Source organism: Aethalodelphis obliquidens, unplaced genomic scaffold, assembly GCF_003676395.1.
Source record: "Aethalodelphis obliquidens isolate GAN/ISIS:26980383/991018 unplaced genomic scaffold, ASM367639v1 scaffold18, whole genome shotgun sequence".
NCBI lineage: Eukaryota > Metazoa > Chordata > Mammalia > Artiodactyla > Delphinidae > Aethalodelphis > Aethalodelphis obliquidens.
In genome coordinates, this window is record NW_020837962.1 from 25170038 (window position 1) to 25195632 (window position 25595).

Below are 25595 nucleotides of genomic sequence, written 5' to 3' on the forward strand. Positions count from 1 at the left end.
GATCATTAAAATGAGGTCATTAGGGTGGGCCCTAATCCAATATGACTGTATAAGAGGTGGACTTTATACGAGGGGGAATTTAGGACACAGACATGTAGAGGGAAAACCGCGTGAAGACACGGAGAAAAAGGCCATCTGCGAGCCGAGGAGAGAGGCCTCAGAACCAACCCTGCTGACACCTTGATCTCGAACTTCCAACCCCCAGAAGTGTGAGAAAATAAATTTCTGTTGTTTAGCAGTCTGTGTTATTTTGTTATGACAGCCCTAGCAAGCTAGTACACTGTATAATAGAAAAGAATCTAGGTCTGGTAAATAGGGGTCTGACTTGGGCTACCTTGAAAGACAGCCACAGCTTCTCAGAGAGCCAGGCACCCAAGCAAGGCCCCCTCAAAAATATTACAAGTACATTCTCTAAATTTTCCCCTTGGGATCTGCAATTGTTTACTAGGGTGCCTGCACAGTGAAAAAAGGGAAATACCCAGAACTTTAGAGGATGACTGGACGCTAGCTCTGAGACTGTGCTATGCCTTGGGGTTTCTGGTTGCCACTGTACCCACCAGAGGGGGATAAATAGAAACCTGGCTTCAATTCATCTGACAAAGGGCCCAGCAGGTCTGTGAAAATCTGTAGTTGTCTTCTCAGCTGTTGAGTATATGACTGAAATAGATTTACTCGGCAAATGACAGAAGGACTGGGACAAGGACATTTGGGGAAAAGTTACAGAGTGTGAGAATATTTGCATCTGATGTGAATGTTCTCTGAAAGGCCCCATTAAGAGGTGCTTACAATAAGCTGGACCAGATGACCTGCCCCCATGCGTGCTGGCCAGCCTCTTTCCCCAGTTGCCCAAGTACCTGCTCAAGGACTCAGGAGTGATGTGGCCACGGGGGCAAGGATGAACATTATGCTTGGGCTCAACAACACAGACTTAACCGCATCAAGGCTGAGCCCTGCCAAACGTCCAATTAATCTGAGCCTCCCCACCAACTCTCATATCGCAGGGAGACGGGCTAGCCGTGGAGGGTGGATTATATTAGACCTCTTTCATCACAGAGGCGGCAACAGCTTACCTCCATTGGAATAGACCCTTATTCAGGATTTGGATGTACCCTCTATGTCTGCCATGTTTCTGCCAGCCACATCACCCATGCACTTCCTGAAGGCCTCATTCACCATCACCAGTGCAGTGATTCTGACCAAGAAAACTCATTTTTCAAAATAAGACAGTGGGTGCATAAAATTCAGTGGTCCTACCAAGCAATCAAGCCAGGCTCAAATGCAGCTGGCCTTAGACAATGGTGAAGAGGTCTACTGAAAATTCAGCTATGACACAAACTGCAAGGCAGAAGGGCTTGTGGAGCTGGGGTGAAGCCCGAAAAGATGCATATGTGCTCTGACCAGCAGAACAACGCATTCCCTTGGCCAGAATATGTGGTTCCTGGAACCAGGGAGTGGAAGTGGGAAGTGACCACCTCAGCAAAAAGTTTGCCTTCCATCCCCCTGACTCTGCTTCTTTAGTACTCAAGAAAAGACTAGAGGGGCTTCCCTGGTGGCGCAGTGGTTGGGAGTCCGCCTGCCGATGCAAGGGACACAGGTTCGTGCCCCAGTTCGGGAAGATCCCACATGCCGCAGAGCAGCTGGGTCCGTGAGCCATGGCCGCTGAGCCTGCACGTCCGGAGCCTGTGCTCCTCAACGGGAGAGGCCACAACAGTGAGAGGCCCACGTACCGCAAAAAAAAAAAAAAAAAGACTAGAACAGAGAGGAAAACATGAGTCAGGCTGAAAGTTCAAAGCGCCGTGTAACTGTTTCCGGCTCTTCACGCCGCTAGACAAATAGACCAAAGGGCGGTTGAAATGTTGGCTCACGACGGTACAAGAAGAGCAACAAGGCAGACGGGTAACACAGAAGGAATATAACGCGTTCGACCTAGCAGAGCACATCCAGTGCTAAAACTTAACGCAAACTATGGCAACCTCAGAAAGGCAGGACCACTGAGGGCTCAAATTCCTTAGGAAGGAAAGTTTGGTCACCTCACCAGGTCAAGAAACCTGATCAGCTGAGTTACTGGCTAAAGACAAAGGGAATATGAAATAAATATTAGAGGAGGGAATATACAAACACCAACTATTTATTTCATGTAACCGACTACAGAAGTTAGAATGATAGCATCTTCCTAAATTGTCTTCCTTGCTGTACCACATATGTATTTATATATTAACTAAGTTTTTTGGTTTTTTATTCAGGGTATGTTGGCAATAGTTAGCTTCGTCATTTAGTCAATAAGGAAAATAATATGGGCTGTGAATAAACCAAAGGAGGAATACACATCGCTCAGAAATCTCAGGCTTGGAGCTGGGATGTGAGACTTGGGGTTCTCTCTCTTGGAGGAGGTGCTGAGCATATTTTGTCTGTAGTTGGGAGAGTTGTATTGTCAGGCAAAAGTTTGTTGTTATTGTTTGGAAGTTTATGGAAGAAGGAAGCCAACAGGAAAATTTCAGTGGATATTTGTAACTCGTATCCACCCACCCAAAACTTCTGCCCATCCTCCCTGCGTTTTGGTAACTTCCCACATTTTTTAAGTCCCACTTTCCCAAGGTAAGAGCCAAACATTTTGCACTCCCTGGCTCACCTGCAACCAGGATACAGCCATGGGATCCTCTCCATGGGAGGAGCACGGCGCCATGGCCACAGGCCAGGCCGTCAGGCTCCTGTAGGCTCAGTGCTGGGCTTTGCAGACGGCAGCTGAAAGGGCTCATGAACCAAAGCCGTCCCCCCATCTTGAGGCTGAGGCTGTGCTGTCTGTGTAGACTCAGAATCGGACTGCCTGGCCCTCCTACAGGTAGATTCTGTTGAACTACCTAATATCTTTAATCAACTTCTTCTCTGCTGCAGAGCCAGACCAATTCCAGCTAGTCTCAAGCAGAAATGAAATTAAACAAAGGATATTAGGTAACTAAGGTTCCTGACCACAAAAGGATTTAAGCTGGAGACGATCACATTTTTGTTTTCAAAAGGCCACTCTGGCAGCAGAGGCATGGATGAATTGGAAGGGATATCAGGAGGCCGTGGCAGTGATTCAAGAGCTGATTAATAAGAAGGGTCCTGACCAAGCGAGTGACACAGGGAAAAACAAAAATTTAAGATGAAAAAGGCAAACGACCCAATACAAAGGTAAGCAATAGTTGTAAATATGCAGTTCAGTCAATAAACACATAAAAACAGAAAGATAAATATCAAAGGGCATGACATCTCTTTTTTTGATTTTTGGCCTGTCAGACTGGCAAAAATTAAAAATACCAGTAACACTCAATATTGGCAAAGCTAAGGGGAAAAATATTAATGAGGTAGAGTTGACAGAATCTGAGCTAAGTCTTTAAAATAGAAACTTTCTTACAACGTTAATTTTTACTAAATCCATTGAAATAACAATTCCAGGTGACTTAAGAAGGCTGAGGCTACTGGCAAATGTCTGTGCTATGCTGTTCGCTGACGGAGTTTTTGCCAGTACTCTTTGTATTCCTCAATATTACATGATTAAGGAAATGGCTTAAAAGCCATTTATGTTATTTTTTTTAATAAAGATAACTCAGAGGATGAAATATATTAATTTTATTAAAGCAATCAGCAAAGTTACCAGCCTGGTGACTTCAGCTCACCAAGCATCGTGTGTTAAGTGTCTATCCCATGATGAAGTACGTTATCGTTACTCAGATCTGGAAACGGGAAAGGTAAGAAACTCACACAAATAAGGAAGATACCCAATTTACACAAAAGCGAAAACCATACACATTCACCCTAGTCACCAAGACAGTAAGAACAACTCTATTTTCAGGGAACATGAGACACAGAACTAAACAGTGAGGAGGAAATAGGCAAGGCCTTCCTTACAGTTCATGGCTCTGAAATTCCTTTGGAAGAAAAAGGCATTTAAAGTAAGACTATGGGAGCAGCCGAGAAGAGGCAGTTTCCATTTTTAGTGATGCTGATAATAAACAGTCTGGGATGGGCAGCATCACTATGTATGTCTGCTTCATCCCTGCGGGTGTGCATGTCCTAGAAGATGATGCATCTCGGCCCTCTATGGAAGGCAGCCCTGGGGTAGAGATGGGCGAACAGCGCTCTGACCTTTAGGAAATTAAGTTTAGTATGAGGTGAAGCAGAGTTACCAGTTTCTGCTCTTGAATTAAGCAGCTCGGTCATTTGGAGGAAAAAAAAAAAAAAGAGGCTCTGGGGTGGCAACCCCTCAATCTTTACCAACAAAGAAAGGGAGAAAGGCAGGTAAACTGATTATAAAACAATTATAATACAATGTGACCAATGTTATAAAAGTGCTATGAGCAAGGAAGACAGGAAATTGAGGAAGACTTTGTAGAAGTAATGTGTGAGTTAGGTCTTAAAAGCTGAATACTAGGAGATTTCCAGACAAAAGAGAAACCTAAAAACATAAAAACACAGAGGTATAAAGAATGCAGGTTTGCAGGAAATAGAAAAGTGAGTAGCAGGAAGGGAAAAGGCAGGCGAGGTAAGTTACAGCAGGCCTTGACCTTACTAGGAAGAGGAAAGATGTATCCATGTGTGTAATTAATCACTTGTACAAACATTTATTAAGAACCTACTACAAACCGGAAAATATGCTCCATGCCGGGGATACCATGGATCATAAAAGAGGCAGAACCTGTCTTCAGGCGACCGGCACACTTGTGGAGAGATCAACGTTAATCAAATGGTGTGAACCAAAGTGCAGGATGTTCCTGGGCCTGGAAACAGGGGACCTGTGGACAGGATACGCTTCCCTGGGGTGTGGACTTTGAGCGGAGGGCTGAAAGTGGCAGAGGGGCAGGGGAGGACCAGCGCTCCAACACGGGCAGAAGCCCCAGGATGAGTGGAAGAATGGGGCTTTGAAAGAGAGGAACTGAAGCTGCTGTGGCTTAAGCATGAAAGAAGGAACAAGGGCCACAAGATGAGGCTGGAGAGGCAGCTACCACAGAGATCTTGGCCTTCACCCAGGAGCCCTGGGGAAATCCTGAAGGGCTTTCTGCACAAAGATCAGACCTGTGACGTGAAGGGATTACACTAACTCAAGTGTTGACAACAGGTGGGGCATCAGCCAGAGCGAGCGCAAGGGCGCCAGCGAGCGTGCTGCTGCAGGTGTTCGAGTGTCCAGCTGAGGCGGGACCCTGGACTGCTTGGTGGCAGCAGAGGACTAGCTCAGGTGGGGACATCGAAAGACATGCTCAGTCAAAGGTTAACTGTTCTCAGAAGCAGAAAGAAGCGAGATGCTGCTTTCACACCTAGTTGGCTTTCGAAGAGGGAGAGGAGTGAGCGGCACACCGTTGCATCAGCACCCTCCTGCTTTCTTGGGCAATCAACCGTGCTGCTTATCTCTGACAGAGAAGCCCGGCTTTTGCCCCCACTAGGGGGCATCGGAGGCTCCAGGGGCAAAAAAGGCTTCTTGTTTGTGGTTGTAAAATAAACCAAGTCAGAGGCAAATGACAAACTGAGAAAAATCTCTTGCAACATACATAACACACAGAGCTTGAATATCCTTAAGGAGCTCTTACAATGTATGAACAATAGAGAGAAATATTATATAGAAATTGAAGTGTGCAAATATCTAGATCATCAAGGTGTCCACCATACCACTGTTTACAACAGTGAAAATATTAGATGTGACCTAAATGTCCCACTGATAAATCAAACTATGGACACAATGGAATTCTATGCAGTCATTAAAAACAGTGATGTGGACCCCGAATGGCCAAAACAATCTTGAAAAACAAGAACAAAGTTGGAAGAGTCACACTTCCTAATTTCAAAACCTACTACAAAGCTATGGTAATCAATACAGTGTGGTATTGGCATAAAGACAGACATATAGACCAATAGAATAGAAGAGAGAGCCCAGAAATAAACTCTCATATTTATGGTCAAATGATTTTTTATAATGGTGCCAAGGCCACTCAATGGGTCAAAGGACAGGCTTTTCAACAAATAGCACTGGGAAAACTGGATATCCACATGTGAAAGAACAAAGTTGGACCCTTAACTTAAACCATATAAAAGATTAACTCAAAATGAATCAAAGACCTAAATGTCTATAAAACTCTTAGAAGAAAAAAATAGGGAAAAGCTTTGCGACACTGAATCCAGCAATGATTTGTTGGATATGACATCAACTGGCTACATCAAAATTAAAAACGTTTGGGTCAAAGGACATTGTCAAAGGCTTTGTTTTCTCCATTTCTCTCAGGAGGGAGAAAATATCTGCAAATCATATCTGATAAAAGATTAATATCCAGAATATATAAAGAATTCCTACAACTCAAACAAATAAACAAACAACCTAATTAAAAAATGGGCCAAGGACATAAACACACATTTCTCCAAAGATACACAAATAGTTAATAAGCACATGAAAAGATGGTCAACATCACTAATCATTAAAGAAATGCAAACCCAAACCACAATGTGATACCACTTCACATCTATTAAATTTTTAAAATGGTGATATATTTGTTTCAAAGGACTTTTATATTATGTTAGGTGGGAAGAAAATAGATTACAAAATTGTATGTACAGTAGGATCACTTTTCTGTTTAAAAACAAACTTCTTGCTCACGTGAGCCCAAGAAAGGCTTTGGGTTTCATCTTGGGGCCAGAATACCATGTGTTCCCTGCCTGTGAGAGAGGCTGGGAAAGTGAGTATTTAGCTCTTCCCTCAGTAGGAGTGGAGGCCAGGGGAGGGGCCAGTTGAGGATGGGGACTGACTAAGCCACTACCACAGTGGAGACAGAGGTCTTGGAACTTTCTCTGCTCCTTTTCCTTCCGTACCAGTTAGAAAGTGACACTAGCCAGGTCTGCTGGAGTACAAAGGATGCAAGCTCATACGGCTTTTCTCAAGAAGACTTACAGTATTACTAAGCAAAATGCCGGCAAGCGTCATCTAATACAATATTGTTTGGACTGAAAATTCTATTTGTCTGAGGCTTTCGGTTTGAATAAATTTAACCTATCTGCCCACTTATCAGTCGTGCCCAAGTAAACAGTGCAGATTAAGTATGCCTTCAAAGGGGAGGACATGACACCATTCTTTCCCTAAAGAGGTGTTGCATTAGCATAATCTAGTTCACAGCACTACAGTGCTGTCCTCTGAGGATTAACATGGGCTGACTGTTAAGTGTACTACAAAGAGTGCCATGAAATGCTAACTTAAAATTAAAAAATTAAAAACACCACAATGACAGAGTGGAGAGAACACTGGTCTGGGGGGTCAGGTTCTGCTGCTTGTGACCCAAGTCCTCCTCCATATTCAACGTATCCCTGAATATGCTGAATATGAATCTGTGCATCAGGCACTGAGCTAAGTGCTGGGGGCAGGGAGAGGAGAAGGGAAGATGCCAGATACACGACATAATCTTTGTCCTCGAGAAGATGATCTTTTATTTGGGCAACCCCCTTAATCTCGCAACCTCAGCTTCTTCACCCATAACTCAAGGATATGACCATTCTCCAAGTGTTATTAGGATAACAGGGTGGGATATTTCAACCTCAGTGCCCTTGACATTTTGGGGGATAGTGTCTTGCTGTGGGGAGCTGCCCTGGCCACTGTAGGATATTTAGTGGCGGCCCTGGCCTCTACCCACCAGATGCCAGTAGCTCCCCTCCATGGCTATGACAACCCAGACTGTCACAGACATTTCCAAATGTCCCCTGGGGCAAAAGCACCCCCAGGTGAGAACTTCTGAAATAGGGTGACATAAATGAAAGCACTTAGAAAAGCATAAAGCCCCAAATCAAGTCAGTGTTAACGTAAACCCAGCTGTAAGACTTGTCAAAAAAAAAAAAAAAATCCTTTAAAGAATTTATAGCTTACTTAGGAATGTTTATTTTCTATTTTTATGTACTTTGCCTACCATTAAAAGCCCTTCAGGGCTTTCTGGTTAATTTGCTTTACCTAATGAATGCATCTTCAATAGAACATATTTTTTAAAAATGTATCACTGTACTAACGTGACAGTCAGAGTCAAACATAACTGCCATCTCTACAAAGCAGAAATTTTATCCAAAATCAAAGTACTCCATTCCTACCTTTTAAGGACAAGGGATTGGATCTTGTGAATTCTGTATTTGACGGCCTGTGCTGTTTACGAACTCCTAAGTATTCCTTCACTCTTGAATCAATGGTTTCTTTTAACAGTAAACAGACTTCCTAAAGTAAATCAGAAAATTAGATATAACTTAATTTAATGCAATGCAAAAAAAGTCAATATCATGCATATTTAAACACCAAAATCGAACATTTCACTTTGTTTGCTCTTTAAATTAGCTATGAATGAATAAAGGAATCATATATGTGCTCATGGATAATGCTGCAGATTTAAATTTGCCACTGAGCTTTGCTTGAAACCATGATGTTGGCTTACTCTGTGATATAAGAAATACACTTCATTTCTCTCTGCCTCAGTTTCACATTTCTAAAAGGAAGATAAAAACACTTCAATGTAAAAATCAGGGCGATCAGGTGACAAAATCAGAGAGGTAAAGACTGTTTTCGTATAAATATCAACCCGTGGGATTGTGACAAACAGAAGAGAGAAGTCAAACAGAGCCAACTCTGGCTGGAGATGGTAGCCCCAGAGCCAGGCCCACTGGGTGGGGACTGTGGACCGGGAGAAGCTGGGAGCCAAGGCACAGTCAGAGGGAACCCTGACCCCTAAGCAGTCAACAGGGGGCAGCCCCCCGTGCTTTCATATGGGGACACAAGGCACAGTGATACCAGATCTTCCAATTTGTTTAAGAGAAACTAGAGACAGTGATTTTTATACAAAAATTTCCCACTTTTCAAACTTGGTTCAAAAAACTTTTAATACCTAACCACCATAATTCATTAGTTTCTGGGATTTACAAATCTACTAAAAAGGAATAGCACCGAGTGGTGGGTTGAATAGCGAACTGGAAATCAGGAGTCTGATTTTCTTCTCATACTTGTTGATGATACTGTATATGCTTTTGTGAAAACTGTACTTTGTTCACCTATTCATGGTAAAAATAATTTAACTTCTTATATTGCTCAAAAGTAGACTAATATTTATTAGGCAACAGAAACACAGGGCATCCCATATGACTAGCAAATTTCTGGAGCTAACATTTTATGTATCGGTGTTATTGATAAAAAGAAAAACAAAACTTTAAAAGTCCAACCACACAATGGGATGACACTGCCCAATCCAGCTACACTACCAGAAGAATGTTACTTGATGTCAGGAAAGGAAAAAATTGCCCACAAATCTAAATGTCTTAACTGAGATTAAGAACTGATGCGTAAGGATGGGTAATTCTGGTTCAGTTCCCAAGGACTCTGCAGAAGGCTCAGAGTTTCCAGGTCACCTCAAACCTGTTTCACTGGTTTCTGGCAATGCCATCTCAGGTTGATCTCTTAGAATCTTCATAAATTAAAATGAGGACAGAGTTGTAAGCTGCTTCAAAGGGCAACGAGAGCCAAACTTTTCTTTTGTTGCAGATACGTGTACTCCTCAAACAGTACAGAGAACCCTTGACTTAATTGACAAACATGAGTTTCTTGATAAAATACAAACACTGGTCTCCTCTCTCCTGCTCTCATTTTGCAGCCCAGAGATGCAGTGCCTTGTGGAATACAGCCGTATTCGTTTACAGTTAGGGTTTTGGCATTGTTTACGCAACAGAAAGGCAGCCTTGTCTCATACTGTTGTTTTAACAATTAAAGAATTTTGCTTCACATGCAGGGTTCAACGATGACTGAGCTAGAAAATATGTGAAAGACATACATGGAAACAAGGATTGTTAAAATTTGGCCATAAATGCCCTATAAGGCCAGAACTAAAAATAGTATGACAAAAATAAAGCCAAGGCCCATACACACAAACTCTCTCCCTAGAGTTACGGGGCTTTCCTTCCATGAGAAAGGTTTGACAAATGGAAGGTAGATATTGTGTGCTGTGGTTGAGATACCCTAGTAAGTGACCACACTGCACTTGGCGAAGTGTTCTCTTCAGAACCAGAGCAAGGCAAGAAAAGACAAATTCCCAGCTAAACTGGAGGGGGGGCAAGAAGACCAGGTCCCAGTCAAGAAGCAAGAGAGAGATGCGCCCAACATCTCCAGGCTAACAGGGGTTCATGTGTGCCTCCCCAGGTTTACAAACGGAACAGTTTGAGTTCAACTGTTTGGGTACAAAGACTACTCATGCTGGACTCAAAATAAACACATGTTTAATACATGTAATTAGTTCCTTTTCCTGAAAAGGAACTGGATATTCTTAAGACTTTCACTACGCAAAGCGACTGTTAAAATGCAATCAAACTGATAGCTCATGAAATCCCAGTCTTGAGATAATCTAATGATTAAGAAAAGATGAAAGCATTGGGACACTGAACATAGGCTAAAGTCATATCCTCAACTAGCTTTTCTCCTTTCTCTCTCACACACACACACACACACACACACAAATTATCCCAGAGCGATTTTAATGTCAGTGAACACACTTCGAAGGAACAACTTCAGTAAAAGCCACAAACTATCTACTTTGCTTTGAGAGGAAAACTCAGCTTGCTGGCACTGCATCGGAGCTCTGCAGGTCTAATCATGCTCTGAGCATCTTGCTAAGTCACGCCCTGCTGCCCGGACATAGGTACGAGGTGGAGCAGCACAGTTGCTTGTGGCACCCTGGAAAATTCTAGCCTTATGCTTTGGCTAGGAAGTGAGTCATATACCCACAGATTTATTGTAAAGCCTTCCAAATCAACTGAATCTTGGCAAAATTGACGATCAACAAAAAAGGTCTAAGGCCACGGTGGCAGAGCTGGGAGAGACTAGAGGAAAATGGAATGGTGGATTCTAGGATGCTGTTTATGTAAGTCAAACTTTTTGGGTGGGGTCCCCTGGGGTGCATATTAGTCACTTTGGGGAAACGAATTAACTGTTTTGAATCATAGGGACAGGTGTTGAGAAGCCAAATCTTGGAATGACATGAAGGTGAGTTGTAGAAGGAGATGCTGGCCCGTCAAACGTTAAGCCCTGAAGAGTAGGGTTCACGGCTATTTACCTGAACGAAGATCCCATCATATAGAATCTTGCGCCTTCTCGCTCCAGCTTCAGGCCATTGGGTATCCTTCGCAAAATGAGGACAACAGAGTCCTGATAATACTATTATCTCCTGACCGAAAATGTATCACTTATAAATTTTCTTTTGGGAGTTTTCTTTTCTAGTTATCTCCAAAAGCTGACTGAAAACAGTTATCACAGTAAAGGCGTAAAAAAGTGGTATAAAAAAGTACCACTATCACTAGTTTCTTCTCCATATACTACCTTTTAATAAAATGTATTTTTATTTCTAGCTCTAAAAAGCTATTGTGACCAACAAATATCATGGAAGACACCAAGGGCTCTAACATTTGGAAAGTTATGTGAAAGCCACAGGCTCGCTGTCCTGCTCTCCTGTAAGCAGGGATCTGGAGAAGGGAGCCAAGCATGTGATGAGAGCTAGAGGCACCTTCTCACCACCCTCTGCCACAGCGGCACTTGGGTGGGACCTCGGAAACTGAGAGCTGGGAGTGACTCAGCCAGGGTCTGGGAGAACCCCTTCATCTGCAGAGGAGGAGGCTGGGGCCCCAGGAGTTCCAACATCATCACCCTGTCACATGACCACTTCCTTTACTGACTGAGCATCAGCTTAGTGACTGGCCACGGCGAGAAGAGGGCCGTGATGAACCATCTCTACACTTTGTCAAAGGATCACAGGGTGCAGAAGAGGATTTCAGACCAGTGAGAAAGACCAGCTTTGTGTCAACACCACACCTGCTCCAGGTGCTCAGTCCATCCTTTACGGCCAGTCAGGATTACAGTCCCTGCTTACCTGGAAAAGTCACTTTAACTTCTTTTTCTTTTATTATTTTTTTTCTTTTGCGGTACGCGGGCCTCTCACTGTTGTGGCCTCTCCCGCTGCGGAGCACAGGCTCCGGACGTGCAGGCTCAGTGGCCATGGCTTACGGGCCCAGCCGCTCTGCGGCATGTGGGATCTTCCTGGACCGGGGCACGAACCCGTGTCCCCTGCATCGGCAGGCAGACTCTCAACCACTGCACCACCAGGGAAGCCCCAACCTCTTCTTTTTTTAATACAAAGAACCCTTTCCCCCAAACAAAGAGGTAGGAAATTTCTGGTTTAAATACTAGAATAGCAAAGGAAATAGATGTGTCAGTTTCCAAAGAAACAGCAACAACAAAAAAGCAGGTGTATGTCTGTTGTGGGGAACACAACTGTTTTTCAAGGATTAAATAGCACTCAAGATTTATTGTCCACTAATGAAAATGAAAGCTGGAAGAAGAGCTAATATTCTTTTAAAAGCTCCTTGCATTTAAAATAGTGAAAAGTTTTAAGGAGAGCACAGGGAACTATATTCAGTATCATGTAATAGGACTTCCCTGGTGGAGCAGTGGTTAAGACTCCACCTGCCAAGCAGGGGACATGGGTTCGATCCCTGGTCCAAGAAGATCCCACATGCCGCGGAGCAGCCAAGCCCGTGCACCACAACTACTGAGCCTGCGCTTTAGAGCCCGCGTGCTGCAACTACTGAAGCCCGAGTGCCACAACTACTGAAGCCCATGCTCCTAGAGCCTGTGCTCTGCAACAAGAGAAGCCACTGCAATGAGAAGCCCATGCACCGCAACGAAGAGTAGCCCCCGCTTGCCGCAACTAGAGAAAGCCTGCACACAGCAACAAAGACCCAATGCAGCCAAAAAGAAAAAAAAAAAAGAACTAATTCCACTACTAATGAAATAAACAACTCCTGAAAGAATTTATTTAAAAAATATCACGTAATAACCTATAACGGAAAAGAATCTGAAAAAGAATACGTGTGTGTGTGTGTGTTTGTATGTATAACTGAATCACTTTGCTGTACAACTGAAACACCGTAAATCAACTATACTTCAATTTTAAAAAATAGTGAAAAGTTTTCTGGTACCTCTTTCTTCTGTTCAGAAAACCAGCTGGTATCTTTGTTTGAACCTCGCGGAGATATATGAAGATCCACCAGGACAGCAAAATTCCCACACTGAAAGACATTAATGGCAGAGTTAGCTTACGCCCAGCAAACAATGAGAGAAAATCTCACAAATTCCTATGTGGTTGCTCATGATGAAACGGCAACAAAGTTCACTACTGGACAGAAACGTTAATATGGGGCGGGGTAAAACTCATAACCCGATGCTTTTTGCAAGTTTATAATTTATGCTAGAAATGCTAGGGAGAGATTTAATTTCAATCAGGATAGGAAAGACAAAATATCTATCTCTGGGCCGCACCTTCAAGGAGGATGCCCAGAAATCTGGCAGCAGTTGGAAGGCTATTAAACACCGAGAAAAGTTAAATAGGTCAGTACGAGGTAGGCTCCAGAAAAGAATGAGTCCGTGGACGGCCAGGGGAATTCTTTCTTCCAGATAGGCGAGAACAGACAGAAGTTACTGCATTTTTAGACAGACAAAAGGATTGGCTGGAACCGTACATCTTGGACTAGAACTAGAAGCACGGACAAACGAAAAAGAACCAAAGAGCAGAAGGCAGATGCTGAATGACAGTTATGAAAACTACATGAGTTTTATTAAAATATGCTACAAAGCCTGTCTCCTTTCTTATTTGATAGGCTAGTGCTGTCTAGCATTTTGGAAAAAATGGAAATCTTCTCTATCTGCACTGTTCAATAGGGAAGCCAATAGCCTTATGTGGTTACTGTGCACTTGAAATGTGGCTATGGTGACTGAGAAGCTGAACTTTTAATTTTATTTAATTTCAAGCTAATTTAAACAGCCACATGTAGCTAGAAGCTCTGCGGCATGGCTACAGACCTTGTAAAAACGTGTAGCTTCATAAACCCTCATACCGTATGAGTAAAGTAATCTGAGAATCTCAAGATAACTGTGGATGAACTAACTTAGAAAAGCACCGTGGGTTGCTTTATGGCCAGCAGGGAAAGTCATTTTTGTACCTCTTTGGCTAAACAATTTTTTTTTTTAAATTCTGTGCTATAATTCAGTGGTGAAAAAAAATTTTTTTTCAACAAACGGTGTGAGAATACCAGATATAATATGGAAACAAAATGAAACTCGACACCTACCTCACACCATACACAGAAACTGATTTGAGATGAATCACAGAACTAAATGTAAAAAATCAAATCTATCTTCCCAAACTTGGGGTAGAAAAAGATTTCTTAGACAGGATCCAGAAAGCACTAATTATAAAAGAAAATATCAGCACGCTGGACTTGATCAAAATTTAAAACTTCTGCTCATCAAAAGACACCATTAATAAAATGGATATTTTAAATGCCATAGACTGGGAGAAAATATTCATAAATGCACGTGTCGGACAAAAGGACTGGTGTCCAAAATATGTAAAAAATACTTCTACAAATTGACGTTAAGAAAACAAAACACAAGCTTGAACAGACACTTCACAATTAAGAAAAACAACTGGTGAATAGGCACATGAAAAAAAGTGTACAACATCATCGCTTATCAAGCAAATACAAATTAACACTGCCAAGAGATACAACTACACACCTACCACAATGACTGCAGTGAAAAAGACTGATGCACACCAAATGTTGGTAAGGATGGGGAGTGACCCAAACTCACACACTGCTCGTGGCAATGGAAAATGGTTCAACCACCCTGGCAAATGTTTGTCAGTTTCCTACAGTTAAACACATATTTATTTTACCATCTGAGCCAGCAATTCCACCTCAGGTATTTACCTGCGAGAGATGAAACATATGTGCACACAAAGAAATGTACACAAATGTGTGTGGATGTTTTATTTGCAAGAATCGAAATGGAAGACAACCCGAAAGTCTCTCACCAGGAGAACAAACAAATTGTGGTATATTCATGCAATGGAACCCTCCTCACCAAACTACTGATCCGCTCAACACGGACTAATATCAATATCATTGCACTGAGCAAAGCCAGGCTAAAATACATACTGCATGATTCCATTTATATAAAGTTCTAGAAAAGCAAAATTAAATCTATGGTCAAAGAAATCAGCACAGTGATTGCTCAGGGAGAAATTGACTGGGGAATGTTCTATGTCTTGTTATACAATTAAGATCAGTTCGTTTCCCTGTATATATGTTACATATCAATAATAAATGATTTTTTAAGTACTGTGTAAAAATATACTCATATTTGTTGACATATATTTAAAATGTAAGTATTATGTCCTTGAAAATGTGTGGGTATTTTGGGGGAGAACAAAGTGAACGTCCCTGGGTAATAAATCATAAAGTATAATGAAAAAGGGTCTCCTACAATGTCCAACAGTGCAATGTCACCCACAGAACTACAGTTTAGTGAGCTGCAACCAGCATTTTATTTTAATGAAAGAGAAATGGGATAAAAAAAAAATCAATGTGTCACACGGTAAAGTTAAGTCTTGTTTTGTGAAACTTAGGTATGAGTGTACTGAGTTATGATATACAGCCTATTTCTCACTGTGGGTTGTGGTCAAAAATGTTTGAAAACCATATGCAAATACACTGTTATTTTAAAAGTTTCTTCCATGTTGATTATCGATTTAACCTTTAAGGAGTATGCTGCCACCAGGTGGAGGTCTCATGTCACAACTACAGGATCTTAGCCAGGGATTATTAACCTTTCATGTGCCACGGATCTCTTTGTTGTGAAGCTGATGAAACCTGTGCATCAGTTGTGAAGCTGATGAAACCTGTGCATAATAATGTTTTTAAATGCATGGAGACACAATGCATAGGAGTAAAAAGAAAGCCAATTATACTGAAGTACAGTTACCCATATTAAAAAAATATTGTAATATAGTAATGGATGTACTTGTTCAATAAGGCATTGGATCTTGTCACACAGTAGTGGATCTAAAAACTACTATAAATCCAAAGTAGTGATAAGCATAAATGACATTTTCAGATGTCTGCCACAATTATAATGCAATATAAAAAGAGCTGTGATTTCTAATGGTAACAAACATTGCTAATACTATTGTGTTCTGAATATTTCATTCATAATAAAAACAAAATTTATTAGAACTCGGTCAAAGTAAAGATGCAACTTTTTTCCCATCCAAGTTCACTGACCCTCTGAATTCTCTCACAGGCCTGTTGAGGCTCCAGGGATCCTAGAACAAGAGCCCCTCCAAAGAGGTGAGACATGCCTCATACACATTCTACTGGGTTTCCTGTGGGTGTTCCACCCTGACTGTTCAGTCAAACCAAGTTCTCTGCTACCCCTTTGTCATTAGCAAAGATGATTTTTTTAAATTAAAAAAAAAATAGTGACGTTTGAACAACCTGAACTGATACTATGTAATAGTATCCTAAAAAATTGAATGATAAGGTCCAATTTGGTATTTTTTCATCATTTTAGCTCTGATCACAAAGAAGCTAGTCTGTTTGATTATAAGAAGACTGATTAAAATGTCTTTTTTTTTTTTTTTTTAAATAAATCATTGAATCTCACTCTGGTGCTCAAACCTTCCCGGGCTTCCTGCCAGACTCCCCACTCCCCAGTGGGGCTCTCCCTCTGCAGCCAGCCTTCTGAGTTTTCCAGCAAGAGCTCTCTCCAGCTCCCACAGTAATAAGAGATATTTTGCCTTTCTGAAGTTCCCTGCTCTCAAAGCTTTGCTTCTTTTCTCCCATGAGTAAACAGAAGTTAAAAAAAAAAAAAAAAAAAAAAGAAAGAAAAAGAACACCACCCCTGACTGCTGCTGGCAGCACAGCCCCCGCCCCTCCTGCCCCTTAATTAGGGGCCATTTCTTCTCTACTCTTCCAGGCAGAGCAGCACAGTCAGCATCACTGGGCTCTCAGGCCAGAGCTGCTCATGCTACACAGGCCGCGTTACCTCCCTCACAGCCCAGCAGCTACGAGAGGAAGCTCTGCATCCCACGCTTGGGCTGGGAACCAACCGGCTGGGGGCCAGTCCGGCTTCCTCCCCCTCCACCCAGAGGTTTCGGCCAAAAACCTGGGAGTCACCCCTAACTCCTCCCTTCCCTCACCCTCAGTCACCACGCCTGGTAGATTTGGCTTCTTCAAGAGCTAAACACACCCCTCCTCTCTGGCTCTCCAGCTCACGTCATCTCCCACTTGGAACATCAGGGCCACTTCTCGGAGTCCTGGATGAACTCCCCAGCCTCCACCAGAGCCACGCCTGCCGCAGAGGGGATGCCGAGGCTCCAAGGCTCTGATGAGGCCCACTTCCCACTGTCTCCCACTGCTCCTGGGCACATGCTCTCTGCCCTTTGCTTCCAGAGCACCTCGATGCTCCCGTGCTCAGTGGGCTCTCACACATCCTCAAACCCTCGCAGGAGTGCGGCCATCCCCATGGAGCTTTTCTGAACAGTTTGCCACTCCCTCCTCCGGATCAGCAATGCTTCCCGTGCTTATTTCTGCATTCAGTGGCTGGTCCATGTAGGGGCCTCCCCTGCCAGACTGTCAGCTCCTCAGTGGAGACAGGGTCCACACCTCAGTCCCTCTGCATCCCAGGGATCAGCACAGTGCCAGCTCACAGTAAATGCTTAATATTTAGTGGAAGGAAGGGAGGGACAAAGGGAGGGACGGAGGGAGGGAGGGAGGGAGGGAGGAAGGAAGGAAGGAAGGAAGGAAGGAAGGAAGGAAGGAAGGAAGGAAGGAAGGAAGGAAGGAAGTGGGGGGGCAATCACAGCCTTATCTGCAAACTGGGGGCTCTGACACCACTCTGGGGACAAGGTCACTCTGACTGAGCCCAGGACACTGATGTGTCATAGAACAACTTTCTCCCTCCTTATTCTGGAGCGGCGACAACTATGCCATCACCAGTGACAACCACTCATTTTCCATATTTTGGAAAAAGGGAATTCAAGGATCCTAGGATTACCTCACCCCAAACTCACTGCCAACCAAGCATGTTGGTGATTTTTCCTATTTCTTTCCTAAGAATTCCAAAGTCGAAACTTAACTGTTACCAAGTCTTCAGGGGTGGGAGATCTTGTCCTCTAATTGTACATTAAGTGTAAAATAAAGGTGAAACTGCTACTATTTCTCATACGTGTAGCTCTCTCAGATGCAGGTTCAAAACTCTGAGTTATGTGGAAGGTTCTCCACATTCTCTCATTCGTTCGTTCATTCATTTATTCATTCCCCACTGAGTTTCACAGGAGCCCTGGGGCAAAGCTGGTGCGGGGGGTGGGGGGCGTATCAGAGCACTGCAGGCAGTGTGACTACAGTGTACACCCAAGGGAGCTGAGGGTCAACTCCCCCTGAGGGAGGCCAGGGAGGAGGGTGTGATGTTGCAGCTGAGTCCTGAGGAACAGGGTGACAAGTGGTCGAGAGAGAGGCCCAAGGAAGGAGCTCGGTATATGCTCTGAGGATGGTGGAGTCTGACGACATGGAAACAGGGCAGGAGGGCTCAGAGCACAGAGGAGCCCCGGACGGGCTGAGGGGCCAAGAAGACTGCAGGCTGGAGGGTGGAATGACCTGAGCCAGGCATCCAGGTTTAAAGCCACCACAAGAGCCCAAACGAGGTAGTAGAAGGTGATCCTGAGGTGGGGGGAAGGAGCAGATTTGAGGGATACTCAGAAGACAGAGTCAAGAGCATGTGGTTGGGTGCAGAGGGGGAGGGGCAAGGGTGACCCCAGGGCCCACGGGCAGTTTCCCCCATGCCCCGGGGCTGCCCACAGGCAGTTTCCCCCATATGGGTCTGTCGCATTGTCACTGGCATTGTACACCCACCTATTATTAAAGATTTAAGGCAGCCTGGATTAACAAGGCAAAGATTTAAAATGGGGGAATAAGTAAGAAAAACAAGGGTAAAAAGATAAAATGAAGCCAGTGCTAGGTCTCATAGGTTTGCACAAAAGCCCCACCATGTCCTAAGTCTCTGCAACAGTCTGCTCTCAGTTTGCTAGTTACCAACGTGAAAAACAAGAGGCCAGAGGCCGTCAGATGAGAACAAATCGGTGCTGAGGATAATTCAATCAATCCCGATACTCAATCTAGAAAGACATTTCTCCTGAATATCTTCATGAAAAAACATGGCAATTATCCTCCTGGAGCATCAACTTGACTCAAAGCCTCTAGCAAAATATTAAATATTTTCATATCCAAACGAACCGCATATAGGTTATAGCACAAAATTTAAAAGTCCCATGATTTTGCAAGAAAGAGCACAGTTTAAAATACTCACAGTATTCAATTTAATCCTCGTCACTAAGCTGTGAAGGAGCACGACTATTACTCGCATTTTATAGGTAAGGAAATGGAGTCAGAGACGGTAAAGGCCAAGTCCAAGATTACGCAGGCAGTGAAGGACAAACCCAGGAATCAAATCCTAATCTTTTACCCCTCAAAGCCGACTTGTGTGCACTACTTGGAAGAGATATCCCCCCCGCCGTGGAAGGCCCCTCGGGACTCATTTCCTGACCCCACGTGGAGGCACGTTTAAGGCTGCCTGGCCTGGAACCCCCTCCACTCTACTTGGGAACTGGCCTCCTGTCCCCTCTAAGGTGAGTGATGGCAGCTGCGCGGGCCCACCCCATCGGTGCCTGGTGATGGAACCAAGGATTCTGAACGGGGTCCCGCAGCTCCCTTCCCTGGGCTGAAGCGAGGCCCTGAGGGCTCAGATCCTAAAGCTGCCACTGGGGTAGGTACGCTGCTGGAGAAGAGTGCAGCATGGAGGTGAAAGCCCCACTGCAGAGAGAGTGGGGCGAGAGGGCTGTGGGGAGAAGGAAGGAGGAGAAGGGTGACACGTCACGCCAAAGGTGGGGTCGGGTGGCAGGGCAGGAAAAGAGGTCTCCTGACATGAACAGCCCCATCCAGGGAGCTCAGGCTGAAGAAAAGTCAACGCAAATAGTTTGTCAATTTCACCCCTGTTCTTCCTTAAAATACTTGCCCAAGAAATCCAAGCTTGGAGTTTACATTCGAGAAAAGAAACCAGCATACCTTCAGGATGGCATATGCCATAAACACGCAGACAGTTGGGTCAGGGGACAGGAGAATAAACAGTTAGTTGTACTATCGGAATACACGACACCCTTCATCTAATTGCAAAAACTTCCAAAGGGGAAATAAGTTGGCGATCACAACAGTTAAGATTTGCTGAGCACTTACTGTGTGCCAGGCCCTGCATCAAGCCCTCTCAGTGCATTACTGTATTTATTGTGCCCCGGAGAGGCAGAAACAACTACCACTCAGCATTCTGGAGACACTGAGAAGCTCAAGAGCTCTCCCTCTCTCTCATCAAAGATCCCTGGTGATCATGGCTGGGTTTTGTTTGGAGTGGTGCCTGCCAACCTGGCAATACTCGTCAGAACAGGTAGGAGGAACACTCTATATTCTTAGTCACAGAACGGGACACAGCCTGAAGTCGAGAGCACAGTACACAGAGAGGGCCTGGAGAAAGCCTTCTGCTGACCAACAGGAGAATGGCCTAGCAAAGGGAGTCCAAGGCCGTGATCTCTTCCGGTGACACCCCAGTTTAGGAGGGGTTTCCCACCTCCCCTCTCTGGGTGTCAGTCTCCCTCTTTGTAAAATGACACAACTAGGTCTCCTTCAAGGTGCCTTATGCTCTAAGATCCCATCTCTTAGGGTTTTGATTTGCAACCATTTGCCTGGACTCCATTGGCCAATGTCACGTCTGCCCTCCTGTAAAGCTTCTGAAAGAGCCACCCTGAGTCTGGCACCTGGTACCATCCTCCATTGGTTCACAATGGGCCCTGCAAGCACAGCAGGCAAGTCCACCGTCGTTTTGGAATAGACAACAGGAGAGCACATGTCCTGCTGGGCTGACCTCTGTGGGCAGGATTTAGTCTTGGCAACCAATGACAGAAAATACCAGTCTCATGGCTAGAAATCACGGTATAAACCACAGGAAATGGAGAAGCTCAGTGGAGTTGGCTGAGGGAAAAATCTTAGCAACCAACGAGCTCTTCCCCCCAGAGCACTCTCCGACCAGATGCAGGCGAGACTGCGCTCTTCTCTGCCGCCACAGCATTTTATTTACGCTCCTGTTGTGGGACTCCCTTATAGGCTGTCCGCACAGGACTGCATGCTTCCTGGCTCCCGAGGGCTGCTTGTGAGAAGGGGCTGCTTTCCGTTACCTTTGGCTTATCAATGCCTAGTACTGGGCCTGGTACAGAGATGGCCGGGAAGAGTGTTTGTTCAATAAATGAAAATAATACATCAGTGATGAAAATTACTTAAGTGTCAGCCCTGTTCTCTCTCTAGGAGGGATTACCACCCTCTCACCTGCACCTTGTCCTCAGAACAGAATCAAGCTCATGGTTTACAACTAAGGTTGCCTCATACATGCACAAAACACTATCACCCGGGAAAACGGGCAGAGGTGGCCACTGCTGCACGCTAGATGGTTAGCGTCCGATCATGCAATCAAACCCTGGCTGACTATATGAATCCAGACCCATTAGAAGGAACCTACATAGGGCTTCCTTGGTTGCAAATGGATGGCTAGTGCTTTGAGGTCAAGTTTTTCTGGTTGAAAGGGAAGCAGGAAAGGGTGTGACTTTTCTCAAGTGGAAAGGAATCAGGAGGGGAGGGAGTTTCTCTCTGTTTGGTTTCTGCTCTGGGACATTTGACTACAGGTCAGGGATGTACACCTTTTCAGTCATTTGTTTGTTTTTCTTAACAGATTTATTGCTATGGTTGGGAAAAGGTTCTACACGGGCAGGGAGCAAAGGAATGAGAGAAAAAGATGTCAGACAAGCAGAGTTACTGAGTGTGATGACAACTTCTAAACGGAGAAACAAATAGAGTCACAAGGGCTGGTGTCCTTCAGTAAGCTGTCTCTGGTCTCCTGCTCAGAAAGAGTTCTGGGTTTGTTTTTTTTTTTGCCTAAAATGCTCACACAGTGCTTCACATAAGCTATGGATAGGATCTGAGAAGGGAAGCAAAGTGCTGCTGGGAATGAAGCGAAGGCCAACAAAGCGGTATTACGAAGCGACGCTTAAGTTTCCCACATGCCCCCTGGAACCTTTAAGTCGTATTCGAGGCCAAACCACAGCCTCTACAACCCATCACTTCATGAAGAGTGCAATTAGGAACAGACTCTCAGTCACTCCCTTTGAAAGATAAGAACGGTCTTCATTTCTTTAGATACTAACCCCAGTGATTTTTCCAAAAATTATCCTTTTAAATGTAACCCCCAGGCCACTATCCCTAGGAGACTGGCCTGTGGCACGTCCAGAGCATGTGAGCAGCGAGGAGTGGGGATGATGAGGGGGCAGGACAGACCTGGCGCAGCCCCCTCCCTGCGCCTCAGACCCTCAGGCCCTGGGTAAGTCCCTGCAGTGCAAAATGGGACAATAATGCAAGATGCTTCACGGAGTCGTTTTGAGGATTACATGAGAGAATTCAGGTACAAAACTTCAGCACATCCGAGGGCTTAAGAAAGAAATATGGGTCGTTTTGTTTTGTTTCTCTCCAAAGGTAGAATTTGTTTCAAATTCCAGAGAATTTTCAATGAACTCTGAACTGTCAGTTCCATTAAGGTTGACAAATAGGTCGGGCGCAGGTTTCCCCTTGTTTCTCCTAAGAGCTAATAAATGCCTCCTAATTCTTTTCCGCTGTTTTACTCTGGCCACACGCTGCTTCTCAGAAGAACAGCAGATGGCTTGTAATCACACCAGATTACAACGAGCCCTCCTGCCACACATTTCTGCAACAGAGAACATGAAAGGAAAAGATAATCTAACAGAAATTATTCTGTACTTGTCTATAGGGAACTTGTCTTGAGAGGGTCTTAAGTGGCTAGAAAAACAAGCAACATTCACAGTTTAGCAACATTTCGGCTGCTCAGGAGCAAGTTAAGGAACAATTACGGCCAACCATCTAGGAATCTGAAAATGGAATCTGGTGGACACCAGGGGTGTTGGTCCCTACAAATTCTGCTCACAATTTTACCCAGCATGTGTCATCAAGAAGCTTTGGAATGTGGGTTTCAATTTAAATTCTAAAAATTAACACGTTAAAAAAAAAATCTTCTTTTATATTCCCAAAGAATCTTGACATTCTTCACGGTCAAGAACAAAAGAAAAGCAGTGCAGCCTATGAGTTAAAGAAATTTATGACAAATTATAAATAAATCAAACACAAATAAAAACAAAAACCCTGTAAATATTCCCTTAGTGATCAATGCTTAGAATCTGTGGATCATTCTAAAGGGTGGTGGGTCCTGGAGGGAGATTTCTTGAAAGAGGAAGGGAGATAAAAGACAGGGGGCACAATTTTCCTACCTCTCTGGGGAGCAGGGGGTAGGGAACCAAAGAATCTTTGATGAGTACTTTGGAGATTCTGGATGACTTAGAGGAATTCTGTTCGTATGGTTAATGTAAAATAATTTAAGGAAATTCCCCACGATCAGTATTTTTTCCTCTGGAATCCTCCCGTCTACGTTCAAGTATAACAAAGGGCTTGCCCAACAGAGCTGTGACAGACACCCTCTGTTCAATCCAGTTGTCATTTAATTTTCTCTGGAGTACTGATATTGTGTAGGTACTATTGATAAAGGGGGTTTACATTTGCTCTTCTAAACCGTGTAAGAGTAGGGTTTTCCAAGCCAACTTTGACAGGCCAAAGACAAGGCTACATGTAACCTTTTTCAGGAAGGCAAAGAGAATCCAAGTATATGGCTGCAACCAAAACGTCACCTCAGAGTGAGGACCTCCTGAGGCCTACTGCACCTGAAGAGTTTCCACTTCTGCAGGGCTCAGGGTTACCAACGTCTCAGAGAGGCCCAACCAAGTCAAGTGCCAGCCCTCTCTCTGCGCTTGGCCATGGTTATCATCCTGGTTCTGCCAGTTCAGGAAAGCTCTCTGTGTGTACAACCTTAAGGATATTTGTCCACTAGAGCCTGGAGATCTAGCTCTTAAAGTATCGGCAGCATGAGTATCTCCTGGAGCTTGTTTGATATGCAAATTCAGGCCTACCCAATCAGAAATTTTAGGTGTGGAGTTTGGTATCCTGTGTTTTAACAAGCCCTCCAGATGATTTTGGTGCGGGTTCAAGTCTAAGAACCACTGCTGTAGGCTACTATATCTCTTTGAGGACTCCTCTGGCATGCTCCGTACAATACAGGAAATTTTAGAAAAGGAAGGGGGGAAAATCTGATTAGGTTTCATAATATACCACAAGAGAAGGCGACAGCTCACCAAAATATATTACAATTCTAAAACCCATTAGGAAAACACATCACAATTTTACCATGATGATAAGAAAATAATTCTCTTAGAGTTGTAAGAAACTCAAAGTATGATTTTCTTTAAAAAGAAAAAACCAACACTCTCCAAAGGTAAATGTGATGTGCAGCCAGGGTTGAGAACCACAGATATAATAATGCCTCCCTAAGCATCTTAAAAACTGCCCTCTGGATTAGGATGATGGCAATCCAAAGGGAAAAGGAAATCTACCTACTGGATCAAGGTAGAGCCTTAGGAGGAAATGGAAAGGAAGGAAGTTGTAAGCCCAAAACAGACAGGGAGGTCACACAACTGCACTTAAGTCCTTGAAATGAGCTCAGATCACTGGGCTCAGGGGAACCCACCCCAAAGCATAAAGAGGATGGGCTCTGCACGTGGCTTAGCCACGGGGATGATGAGTTGCAATGAGATCCTTGAGAGGGGCAGACGACATTGCTCTTTGCAAAAGGGGGAGGAAGATAGAGTTTGCAACAGTCAACTTAATCCCTGATAGATTATTAGATAGGATGCAGAAAAAAACTAAAATTATGAAAAACTAATCTCATTTTCTTCTTTGCTGAGGTTCCTGACTGTGACAACTGGTGAAATGTGATTGACAAAGAAGACATGAACCTCAGCCAGGAATCAGGCAGACTCTCCCATGACAACCTTTTGTCCAAACCACTGCACCACAGCAGCTTTTGTCAAGGTTACCTATGACCTTCATGTAGCCAATCCAATGAACAGGTCTCAGTCCTCACATGACATGACCTCTCGGCACCATCTTAACAAAGTCGTTCATTCACTTGATCCCTGAAACCCTCGCTTCTGGGCCACTGTGCTTTCCTGGTTCTCCTCCCTCCTCACTGGCCACTCTTCCTCAGTCTCCTGTGCAGGCTCGTCCCCACTGCACCAACATCCAAACGGAGCTCAAGCCTTGACCTCTTCGTCTCCACCTACACTCCCGTTAGTCTCAAGGTTTCAGATCCTGATCGTGCCCAGTGTTTCTGCTCCAGCCTGGACCTCCTCCCAGCTCCAGATGCGCATATCCAACTGCCTACTCTACATCTCCACGTAGATGTGAAATAGACATTTACAATTTCACAAGTTCAAAACCCAAACTACTACTGTTTTACCCTCAAATGTGCTCCCAGCAGGTTTAGCTGAACTGGCTTGGTAAATGACAACTCCACACTCTTCCAGCTGTTCAGGTCAAAACCTTGGAGTCGCCTTCGATGCCTCTCCTTCTCTCCTATTCTACAGCTTCTCTGTTAACAAACCCTAACAGTTCTACCTTCAAGACAGCCCGCCTGGTACACAGCAGGAGCTCAGTAAATATTAACTGGATGGATCTATGAATGCACA

At 44.1% G+C, this 25595-nt stretch overlaps 1 protein-coding gene across 1 annotated transcript in view; it reads right to left on the reverse strand.

Moving 5' to 3' along the window:
- SLX4IP (SLX4 interacting protein) overlaps positions 1–25595 on the reverse strand; it is a 185565-nt gene that overhangs the window by 55493 nt on the left and 104477 nt on the right. Inside the window, 2 exon segments of the mRNA XM_027118184.1 lie at positions 8089–8209; positions 13000–13089. Of these exon segments, the coding sequence (XP_026973985.1) occupies positions 8089–8209; positions 13000–13089 (211 nt within the window).